This window comes from Anguilla rostrata, chromosome 10 (assembly GCF_018555375.3).
Source record: "Anguilla rostrata isolate EN2019 chromosome 10, ASM1855537v3, whole genome shotgun sequence".
Classification (NCBI taxonomy): Eukaryota; Metazoa; Chordata; class Actinopteri; order Anguilliformes; family Anguillidae; genus Anguilla; species Anguilla rostrata.
Window position 1 is genome coordinate 13,376,258 of NC_057942.1, and position 11,807 is coordinate 13,388,064.

The following is an 11,807-nucleotide window of genomic DNA, read 5'->3' on the forward strand; positions in this document are numbered from 1 at the left end:
ACCCATCCATACACATGAATACCTCAACAAACTCGTCAGAGACCAAACGCACCCACACACTTACCTTAACCTGTCATCAATGTGCTTATAGTAGCCCTGTTGGATTGCGTTTGATCTAGTCCTCACGTGCCTCTCTTACTTCTGTAGAAACACCACTGGAGTAACCGAAGAAGCCCTGAAGGAGTTCAGCATGATGTTCAAGTGAGTGTTACTTCTATGTTTTTTTATGTATGTATGTTATATTATATACTTTTCTCACTTGAGAAAATAAGAATTTTCACAGTAAACAAGATTACGTCTCCGTATCCATGATGATTTGCTACCTTTCTTTAATTTTGCTTACAGGCATTTTGACAAGGACAAGTCTGGGCGGCTGAATCACCAGGAGTTCAAGTCCTGTCTGCGCTCTCTGGGTTACGACCTTCCCATGGTTGAGGAGGGAGAGCCTGACCCGGAGTTTGAGTCCATCCTGGACACTGTCGATCCCAACAGGTCAGAACTTGGCTGTGACCGTTCTCTCTCTCTTGGGAAACTTACTGCTGCTGTTCAGCATGGCTGCAGTTACTTAATATCCTGCTTTTCTAATGCGATGTTCACAGAATCTGACAGATAATTAAAATGTAGGATTCCGCTTCAACTCTGAATGGCAGGTGCAGCTCACAATGCCTATTTTAGTTTTAAAGAAAATGGTTCTCAATTAAAAATTTTTGTGTGTACTTGTCTTTCCCTCTCCATCGATCTATTGCAGGGATGGCCACGTGTCTCTGCAGGAGTACATGGCCTTCATGATCAGCCGAGAGACGGAGAACGTGAAGTCGAGCGAGGAGATCGAGAGCGCCTTCCGAGCCCTGAGCGCCGAGAACAAGCCGTACGTCACCAAGGAGGAGCTCTACCAGGTACTGAAGGGCGCGGCCCTGCGCGCTTCTCAAAATTACGCTTTCCTTTCGCGCCGCACGAGAGCGAACGTGCCGTCGTTTTTTTTAACTCTTAATTTTTCTTCCTTCAGAACCTGTCGAAGGAGCAGGCCGACTACTGCATCTCGCACATGAAGCCCTACATGGACAGCAAGGGCCGGGAGCTGCCCTCGGCGTTTGATTTCGTGGAGTTCACCCGCTCGCTCTTCGTCAACTAACCTGCACCAGCACCTCCGCCTGTCAGTGACAAATCGGGATGCGTTTTTCCCAGCAAAACTGCATGACTGAATCTTAGACACTAAACTATATCTCTCCAACTCTCAGTGGGTCCATTAGAAAGGGGGGGGGGGGTTCATGCCAATTTCATTCTGTGCAGTTAATGATACACGATCCCCATTAACGTAGGGACCTGCTATCTCTGTGCTACTCTCTATAATAGCTTAGTGAATGTCTCTGCATTTAATTGTGATGTTTTGGCTATTAAAAGTGCTTTGCTTGATTTTAACCTCATAGAAATGACTGTGTAGCAACTCTCCTGTGACTGCAGTGTGCTTAATTAAACGCTTCTGGTTCTAACTGATCCAGTGGTGTTGTGTTCTTGTTTTGCATACAATAAATCATATTTACTACAAAACGATCCTTATTCAGAAATTGGTTCACTATACCAACATTAATATTCTCACAAATGAGCAGTGGGCAAAGCAAATGTTTGAGGATAAGGATGTTCAAGGCTGTGCTGATGTATACTTACAAGCAGAGACTCAAATGTGGGAATTACTATAAAATGAGTGGGTTTTTAAATGAGAGCTCAAGTATTTATCATGTGGCTGCAACTCAATATATGAATCATACAGACATGAAGAGATTTAGTTGGACTAAAACATTAGAATGGGACCATTAAATGATTGTTGGTGTCAGACATGGTGGTTTTAGAATCTCAGAAACTACCGTCATCTTGGGATTTTCGCATACTGCGGTCTCTAGGGTTAACAGAGAATGGTCCAATAAACCAAAAACATCCAGTGAGTGGCAGTTCTGTGGTGGAAAAAAATGCCTTGTTACTAGGAGAGGTCAGAAGAGAATGGGTAGACTCATTCAAGCTAACAACAAGGCCACAAAAACTCAGATAACAGCTGTTTACAACAGTGATGTGCAGCAGACAACACATCCAACCTTGAAGTGGATGGGCTACAGCAGCAGAAGACCACGTCAGGTTTTAGTCCTATCTGTTCAGAGCAGGAAGATGAGCCTACAGTGGCTATGTGATCACCAAAACTGGACAAGTGAAGATCAGAAAAACGTATGCTGGTCTGTCTAATCTTTATTTTTGCTGTGACATGCAGATGGTAAGGTCAGAAAATGCAAGCATCCTGTGCCTGCATTCTTGGCACAGATTAGCCCCCTTAATATCAAGTGAGCATCATTTTAATGTCAGCACATACCTAAGCAATGTTGCTGACTAAGTACGTTCCTTTATGGCCACAATCTACCCTATTTTAAATGGATACTTCCAGCATGATAATGCACCATGTCACAAAGAATGTATGATCTCAGGTTGCTTCCACAAAACTGACTGTGACCTCAGTTTATTCCAATAGCCTGCACAGTTCCTACATCTCATATCACTTTTTCCCCACATCTCTGTAGACCAGTCCCTATGGTTTTTCCACCACTGAACTCTCAAATGTGCATTCTGAGTCACCCAAGGAAGAGTTGCTCTTCTGTTTTTCCTTACATGTCACACTAATGCACAAGCATCATCACGGTCATCGAATGTGTGCTCTCGACCACAATTTCCAACCCTATTTACTGATGTATTTCTCATAGATCTAAATGCAGATGTCACTGTAGTCACTGTTCCCATTAAAACACTAGCTAGTCGAGCAGTCTTTGTGACTGAAGCTCCTGCCATTTGTGCCCCAATAATGAACCCTCTTTCAAAGTCACTTAGATCTTTTCCTTTTACCGTCTTGATCCAAAATCAAGGTTGTTATGTTTCTCCACTCATTTATTTAGGTTTTTACTTTAGTTTGTCACCTGTCTGTACATCTATATGTGTACATATATACACTAAATAGCCAAAAGTATGTGGACACTCTAACTAGTGGGTTTGGCTACTTTAGCCATACCCATTGGTAACAGGTACATAAAATCAAGCATACAGCCATGCAATTTCCATAGACAAACATTGGCACTAGAATGAATTTGAATGCCAGCTGCGAGCCAGGCCTTATCGCCCAACATCATTAATGCTCTTGTGGCTGAATGGAAGCAAATGCCCACAGCCATGTTTCAAAATCTAGTGGAAAGCCTTCCCAGAAGAATGGAGGCTGTTATAAATTCCTTAGCTTTCTGTATGAAGGATAGTAAGATTAAGATCTGTGATAATAATGAGGAAAAGGGTAAATAGATTTTAGCTTGGAATATTGTGTGCCAACCAACAGCATACCAGGGTGTGTGTGAGGATACTGTCGAGTTGAGAAGGAAAAAGCACCTATGTCTTGTAATGAAGAGGCAATCCAGTCAGGAACACACTTCACATGCGATCCAGTTATAAGGGCCTTCCTATCTACAGAAAGAACACACCTGCTGAGTCAACACAATACTAAAAAAGCATTATTCACACTGATCCTTTATACTTTCCCAGAGAGTCTGTACACCTCTGTGTCAGATAAGGACAATTAACTCACAAAGTATAAAGTAAAACTTATTTTCTCATCATCCAGCTGCATACTACCTTTTTGCTTTTTGCTCTAGGGTTGTAGGGTTTGAGAATGGGCCCCAGCCCGTGACAGTTTATTGGTACCTAACTCACGGTTACTCAGCCAGCCCTTATCAGATGGAAAATAGCAAGCAAGGTTGGACAGAATAGGACAGAATATATAATGTGATATGACCTGTTAAATAAAATTATAATATGAATGTAAAAAAAAGTTCACCCTTCAATCTCTCCTGTTTTTAGATGATGAGATGAGTACTTTAGTGTTACATTAGATGATAATCACTTAGCAGAGGCTCATCCAGAGTGAAGTACTTGTGTAGGCTACGTTGTTAATTTTAAAAATAATAAAATCAGTTTTGTCAAAACCCAGTAGTCTATTAGTCAATGTTTTACAGTAAGAATTGACTTAGTTTTCTTATTGGGCATCTATCTCCTCCTGCCTGTAGATGGCATTATGTTTTTATTCCATGACTTCGCCAACTACGCAACATAATGTGAGTGGTGTTCAGATACGTGCACAAGCACACTACGTGTAACTACCTCGTGTGGTCAAGTGCGAGGGTGTTCTGCCGTAATAATAGTTTGCTTGTACGGCTACGTTAACTCTGAAAACTCGAGTGGACGCTAGTTGTGCGTAGCAATTAGCTAGCCACATGCGCCAGTCAAAGTGACATCGATAGTTGCTCCCGACATGGTGTGCCAGTCAGCTAGCTAGCTAATATTAGCTAGTCAAACTTTTAAATTGTATCGATATCTGCAGGGAAATGCAAAAGCAGTTTACTCTAGTTATCGTTTAGTTTATATCGCCTTGATAAGAAGCTATAGGTGTACAGATATAGGGTACGCTATATGATTAGCCATATGTTTGTGGGGCAGAAAGTCATGCGACTGTCACAGTTACTATTTAGAAAAATGCACGTTGTTGTGTCTATTTGTGTTTGGCTGTCCTGGCTTTTTTCATCCTGTCGCGCCTGTGCCGGAGAAGACGACTTGTTGCTGTGTAGATCTTGTGGACACGAAGTTGCTTCAAGTTCAGATGCGCGCTACGTTGCTAGTAGATTGGCATTGTCGCATCGTAATAATACCATGATCGGAGATAAGAGGGCCACTGTCCAGCTGTTTGAAAATCCCAATGGTTTTCAGTTTGAAGTCATCACATTTAGGAGAGCGGACGTATTCAAGCACTGGCCAGCGGACAAACGTTTCACCTGGTACCCGGGATATTCCTGGACAATTGCCACTTGCCCCCGCTGCAGCGCACACCTTGGTAAGAGATCACTTTGATAAACAAACAAATGTTAATTTGAAACTAATCTTAACCGTCATATTAGAAATATAGTAATATAGCAACGTTTTAACCTTATATGTTCTGCACACTGACTGCAGATTTACCTAAATCCACTAATGAAACATCCAGGCATAGGCTATATGAAAATACTTCGTACATAGTGAATTGACGTTTTCACTATTTATTTACGTTTGGCAGTAAATTACCCTGATAATACTTAAGATTTATATGTGTGTATTTACTTCTGCAGGTTGGGCTTTTCAGCCCAGTGAGTGGCCGGACGTAGTGACTGATGCTATATTTGAGGATTCGGAGCAGACGTTTGTGGCATTGGTCATTGACAAGCTTCTGCAGGAAAACTTTGCGGCCACGCTTCTCATGGTTCCAAAATCATTCAGGAGTTAGCCTCACTTTCTTAACCCTGCTGCCTCAGTTCCACGGACTAAGGACTTGTTTGATCTTCCCAGATAGTTGTATGTCTATTTTCGCATTATCCAGTCCCGAATATTTAACAAGTGTCACTGATGTCCACACTGTTATTTTGCAGATTTCATATTTAACGTTGCCAGGTGCAGTTTCTTTCACTCGAGCCCTTACAGCCCTTCTGGTAAATTTCCATCGTTTAAAAGATGGGTAATTTAGGCCGCATAAATGTTTACAAATGAATGCCACCTTCGGGGCCAAGTGAATTACAGGGCTGCTTTACCCTTGTCAGCAATTGTGCCAGACAGCCATTCTACAGTAGAACTCCAAAGACCCGAAGGTGAATTTTCAATGTTGTCAGAACAATGCTGCCATATTCATAGACGGTGGAACGCTGATAACAAATCTTTGTTGGAGCGTGGAGGAAATGAAAATGTACTGTATTCAGTGATACTTCTTACGCCAGATTTACACAGCAATTTTGTCGAATTATCGGCTTTATTTGCTGTGGCTCATGACAGTTAAGAGACGGTACACGGTTTGTGTACACATTTAGTTTTATTGTAACAAAGCAACTTGTACACTTTGTTTAAAACCGTCATTTCAGTGGAAAAAAGAAAAATTATTAGATGTAGAGTCCATGACAGATTCTACAGATTTTTTTGTTTCATGAAGCATCGGGGTTCAAAATTACAAGAGTAACATTTTTTGTATTTTCTTTTTCTTTATTAAAAATGTCATTTCAAACCTCATGAATGCCTGTAAAACAATACAATGAAAATCAAAAACCCTAATGTTGATGTGTCAAAAATACGCATCTGCCCCTCCCCCCCTTCCCTCAGACTTCTACAATAACCCCAGCCCTACCCTAATACTGACCCCCCCAACCCTACCCCAAACATTGTTATAAGAGGCGATAGGAACAAGCTGGTAATTTCTATCTGTCCATTTAACCACATGGAGAGAACAATGTCAGCTCTAGGGGCCTACTTTGTATTGAACAAAATTATAAAGACAGTGAGGGGATGCTAGAGCTAGCAGGTCATCATTGCACCATGGCTTTTGTTCACTTATCTTACAACTTTAAAGAGGAAGAAAATTTATATATATAATATAAATTTCTATTGTATTTTAGTCTACTGAAGATGGCGTGCTGATTCTATTGAATTTTATTTATCCCTCCCCCCAAAGTTCTCGGATGTACGTGGGAACTGGACATGGTACATGGGACGTCAGCAAGAAATTTTGCCACTGGTTTTCTAATGCAAGTCTGTCCAGGGGCATAAAACTTGTATTAGACATGGCACGGACAGGAGAGGTGCTTCAGAACAAGAAGTCAAGGGGGAAAAAAAGCATCTTGCTCCCAAGGACTTGTGGGTAATCAGTAGGAGAAAATGGGAAAGGATGTGGGTGGAACATGTCCCTTATCCGGTTTAGTCGTCCTCGCCATCGTCGTCCTAAAATCAAGATGAACAACCCTTAATATTTGTGAGTATTCCATCTCATACGTTGAATGCCAAAAATCATGTTCAGCCATCTACCTCTCCTTCTTCGCCATCCTCGTCCTCTTCATCTTCCTCTCCATCATCCTCATCTCCTTCCTCATCTATGTCCTCCAACCCTTCTTCCTCTTCATCATCATCATCATCATCTTCACCCTCCCCTTCTTCGTCATCCATGTCAGGGACCTACACACAGAAAACAAGCGTCAGCCCAAAGCCTACCTTTAGAACAGACATCAGTGCACCCCTCCATGAAGTGAGCCACACCTGGGCATCAGGCAACAAAAATCTCCAATAACATCTAACACTTCAAGGCTAAATTGATCTTTCTATGCAGAAGCTGTACACTAGGAAAATGTTTCATCATTTAGACTTGACGCACCAGGTAGTACTGCAAGGGGTTTGGCCAAATGTCATCCTTGATGACTTCCCCGAGCTCGTCGGCCCCTGCGTCGGAGTGATCTGTGAACCAAGTGAAGAAGCTCTCTGGCTCTTCATGCTGACGCTTCTTGCCTGCTTTGTTCTGCGTCTGGCTGGAGCGCTTTGTCAAGTCCTGGGGAGGGAGAGTGGACACAAAATCCATCAGGTTAACAAAGTTCTACTTTGAATGTGGGATACTTAGACAAAATTTTTTAATTAACTCCTGGTATTTTCCGGAGTGCATTTTGGGCAAAAGGTGCATGGAAGACTACATCAGTTGCATATTGAATTACATTTTTATATCAGCAAAGCAGCCAGAGAAAGTGGCATGCACAAGCATTTCCAATAGTAAATATTCAACATTAAAATACTTGCAAATTACCATGTAAGCACCTTTGGAAATAGTACAAGTCACATTTAATTAATATATTTGTACCACTCCACCTTTCCACATCTTTTGCTTTCAATGTTCCAGAAGACAGTAAGTGAACACAGACATACCTTTCCTGCTTTCCATTTGATCTCTGTTGATTTTGAAGATGGATCTCCACTCTCATTGAGATGAAACTCTTTGGACAGAACTTTGTTCTCAAAGTATGGGTTTTCATCGAAGTACTGAAAACCACAAGAAGCCATATAAGTGAAGTAAACTGCAAGTCATCAAACAATTAAAACTTGGAATGGGAAAACAAAGTTCTTACAAAATCTATTCTGTAACCCGACTTGATGTCTTCAAACTCTGTCACCTCCACCCTGGTCAAGTAGTGAAGTGCTTCCTCATCCTCTTCCCCAAGGAGAGCAGAGACTTAAGAGAAGACAGAGGAGTAAAATCTCAGCAACTGGCAGTCTTAATATGTTTCTGGTTGAGCTGATTTTCAGTTTAACAGTTAATAGGCAAGTTGCCTAAATTACTTCATGGGCCTTAATCAGAAATCAAGATGACTCATACATTTTTTATTTAGCCAACCAATACGTAAATTTGTGAACAGTAAATATGTATTATTACTATGCAACACATAGCAGTGAACACAAATATTATACATGCGCATGAACTCACCTTGTGGATGGTTGACGAATGTTGTGACCCAGAAGTTGGGGATTTTGGCGATCAGTTCTGATCTCTTCTGGAAGAATGGCTGGCGTAGTTTATTGTACTTCTGTTCTACTTTTAAAATTTCCTCACTTGCCTGTTCATTCAATCTAAAATATAAAGCATTTTAATGTTATTAATCAATTAATAATGTTAGAACATTTTTTATTTCACTACTTTCATATACAGTAATTGAGAAACTATGCCTAACGAAATTACCTGTCAATTTCATTCTGTACTTCATCAATGTGTTCAATGGCTTCCTGTTGCTCTTTTTCTAAAATTGGAAGAGAAATCAGAAATTTAGTCGTTAAATGTATTGGAAAACAAATTACCCAAGTACCCAGCTATCCAAAATTGCACTTGAGGAATGTGCTAAAAAATTAATGGGTTTGAATTAGAACTAAAAAGAAAAACTACTGTACTTGCAACCTGCAGTTTGAAAATGACCACAACCGATTATGCTGATCAGCAAGCAATTAGTCAACTGGCCACCAATGACGAGTGGATTAATATTTATTTTAATTGCAAATATTTTGGTGGGCGCCAAACGCAAGTTCGACAGACGTAGTAAGCAATCGTCTCAATAACCAACATATCTTTCGCTGCTCCGAGACAGCAGCTTCCTGCCGTGGCCGAGGGCCGCGTGGTTTGAATGAGGGGCCGCACATTGGGTTGTCCTAGCCTTCCTCTCCAACAGGGCTGGCTACACAACGATCTGGCGCCCGTTAACTATCAGCTCGCTGAGGAAATAACATTACCCCAAAAAAGGTCAAATTCGTAGTATAAAACGTTAAAAAGTGACGGCGGTTATCATTTTTATAAATTTAGCATTACCTCGTTGTATCCTTCAAACTGCACAAGTGCATCATGGCGGAGCCGCACAACAACAATGAGCAGTGCTAACGAATGCTAGCTGCGTAGGCCTGATTCATTCAACAACAAACCAGACAAGAAATGTTACCGGCCGTCCTCCAAGCCCGGCAAGGAGATGTGCGTAAATATAAAAGCACCGTTTCCAACTTAGGGTCAAAGCAATTCCAGCGGTATGCATTTAAAGAGCGCGAGCTTCTCCGAAAACTACACCGAGAATAGCTAGCTAGCTCCATTTGACACACAATGAAGCTTGAGCAAGGAAACATGGCCTCCGTCACCGGTCTGTTTTCCACACAGAACACGCTATCAAACACGTTTGCGGCGGTCACGGCTACACCCACACACCCAGTTACCAGCAGCTATTCCGTTAGTTAGAACACAAATTATCAACAGGTTAGCTAATGATAGGGCAAAACCGAAACGAAAATATGAAAATGGCGGTGCTCTGGAGGCCGCCATTCCTTACCGGAGGTCTCGTCCGCTCCGTCATGGTTGGAGTTCAGTTCCTTTTTACTCACTTTCGCCGCCGAGGCCGACATGTTTTTCGCTGGCTGTGGATAAACAGCTACTGAGAATTTCGCGTTTGATATCGGTGTCTTCTCGAGGAAGAGAAAACTTGTTTCTACCTCCGTTAGAGATGTGCGAATAAAACGTGTCTCGCGCTCTTCTACACAATATATAGCTAGGAACGGGACTCAACACACATTCACGCACCCACCGCCACCACAGCGCTCGAGCTCACTCACTCACGCGCTCTCCTTCCTTACGCACGCGCTTCATCGAATGGAAATGGAGGACAGAACTCCGCCTCCCAAAGAACAACTTACAAACGAATGCTCGTCCCCGGCATTGCTGTTTGATTGGCGGGGCCTTCTAAAGGGGCTGGTATAGATACATTTAAAAGGGCGGGATTTCATAAAAACAACAAGGTGGCGATGCCAAAGGCTGAGCAAATGTTTCGAGACCCTGCGCATTCAGCTCTTCTTACTTAATTTGATGCGCGTACGCCCCTGTGCGTTCTCGACTGGCTTTCCAAGAAGGACGTCGCGCCTTCTCGATTGTCAGTAAATTGAATATGCGCAGTAAACCTCATGATTTTACTGGTGGATTTACTGGCATAGTATTACAAAATTGCTGGAGCATTGTTATAAAGCAGGGTCTTTCAGCCTTTTCTGATCTAGTTACCTAAGTGATCCTAGTCATGCAGGGGACCCCATCATACATTTTTTTACAAGATAATATTGTAAAGAAAAGATTTTGTGTGGGTAGGTGGTTGCATGGATTCTATCTGTGCATGTCCAGGGACCCCCTGTAGAAAGGCTATTGTTGTGCCCCTTGACCTCAGGTGGTGGAGCATGTTACTCTGGCAGCCGTGTGTGTACCTTTTATCACAAGTAACTGACAACACTTGTGGTGTGAAGGCCAAGACTTGCACTTTCTGATTTGCCAGGGGCAAGTTGCAACAGCTAGGTATAAAGATTCCTGTAATTTCTACATAGTGAAACCAAAAGTTATCAAAATACCCTTCAATAAAAATTGAGAATCTGCATTTTAACCACATATGAACTGATTACTAATCTATATTGTGGAGTACAGCGCCAGATTAAGAAAAATATGTCTATGTTCTTTGTCCCAAACATTATGTAGCAAAACTATGTTTTACCATTTAACCGTAAACAGCAGTTTTGGTGTTGTGTCCCCCCCATTTTCAGTAATTAAATGGTAAATGGTAAATGGACTGCATTTATATAGCGCTTTTATTAGCGCTTTTTTATAATTAAAAAGAAAGATGACTGAATTAACTGCTCAGGTGTTTCCTTTTGCATGGATTGATCACACATAAAAAATCAGTGCATGACTTGTCTTGGTTTTAGCCTTTTTTTCATTGTTCTGTGGAGTTTGCTTTTGGAGTCAGAGGCATATACCATCATGAAGGCCAGAGGACTAACTATGGCTGAATAACATCTGTAAGCTGAGAGGGTAGAATAAATCATTAAGAAAGATTGCACAGAGACTTGAAATATCAAGTACAGCAGTTTGGAAAGTCTTGAAAAAGAAAGAGACCACTGGTGAACTCAGAAACAAACACCATACAGGTTGGCCAAGGAAGACAAGTGTAGTTGATGACAGATAAATCCTAAGAGCTGTGAAGAAAAACCCTAATACAACAATCACTGGCATCACCAGCAGTCTTCAGAGGGCAGGCCACAAGCCACCATATGCAAAAAACTTTTGAGAGCCAAATTATAGAGGCCACACTGCAAGATGCAAACGTCTCATCAGAAGAAAGAATCAAAAGGCCAGATCAGAATTCAGAAGTGTACAGAGAGATTTTCTCTGAATATGTGCAAAGAAATACTTCCAATCTCATCGGCCAGGGCTTCATCCTACAGCAAGGCAATGACCCCAAACGCACTACCTATGCAACCAAAGCGTTCATTAATGGGAAAAAGTGTGTCACCTGATTTAATTACAATTGAACATGAATTTCACTCGCTGAAGAGGAGACTGATGATAGAAACCCCCCAAAACAGGTTAAAAGTCCTGACTCTGGCCTACACTGCAGTCAACA

The 11,807-nt window shown here is 41.7% G+C and overlaps 2 protein-coding genes across 10 annotated transcripts in view; one reads left to right on the forward strand and one right to left on the reverse strand.

Annotated features, from left to right (window-relative positions):
* LOC135265049 (spectrin alpha chain, non-erythrocytic 1) overlaps positions 1-1,494 on the forward strand; it is a 36,885-nt gene extending 35,391 nt beyond the window's left edge. For all 9 annotated transcript variants that reach the window (XM_064354254.1, XM_064354253.1, XM_064354252.1 and 6 more), the window contains 4 exons: positions 148-201; positions 346-492; positions 749-896; positions 1,007-1,494. In XM_064354254.1, the coding sequence (XP_064210324.1) occupies positions 148-201; positions 346-492; positions 749-896; positions 1,007-1,132 (475 nt within the window). In that variant the 3' untranslated portion in view covers positions 1,133-1,494. The remainder of the gene's footprint in view (positions 1-147; positions 202-345; positions 493-748; positions 897-1,006) is intronic.
* A 4,392-nt stretch (positions 1,495-5,886) lies between these two features.
* Positions 5,887-10,022, reverse strand: seta (SET nuclear proto-oncogene a). Its single transcript, XM_064354265.1, has 8 exons — positions 9,702-10,022; positions 8,579-8,636; positions 8,327-8,469; positions 7,971-8,074; positions 7,771-7,884; positions 7,232-7,402; positions 6,889-7,035; positions 5,887-6,804 (listed from the first exon to the last, which is right to left on the reverse strand). The coding sequence occupies exons 1-8, from the start codon at positions 9,772-9,774 to the stop codon at positions 6,781-6,783; spliced, it is 834 nt and encodes a 277-aa protein (XP_064210335.1). The 5' UTR covers positions 9,775-10,022; the 3' UTR covers positions 5,887-6,780.
* Between the last annotated feature and the right edge of the window lie 1,785 nt (positions 10,023-11,807).

Bases quoted from the DNA above. Each gene is read 5' to 3' on its own strand.
- seta (XM_064354265.1), bottom strand. From the start codon at position 9,774: ATGTCGGCCTCGGCGGCGAAAGTGAGTAAAAAGGAACTGAACTCCAAC. The intron at 7,885-7,970 runs GTAAGAACTTTG...TGTGGTTTTCAG, and splicing joins CGGGTTACAGAATAGATTTT to TACTTCGATGAAAACCCATA. The intron at 6,805-6,888 runs GTAGATGGCTGA...TCTTGATTTTAG, and splicing joins AGGATGGCGAAGAAGGAGAG to GACGACGATGGCGAGGACGA.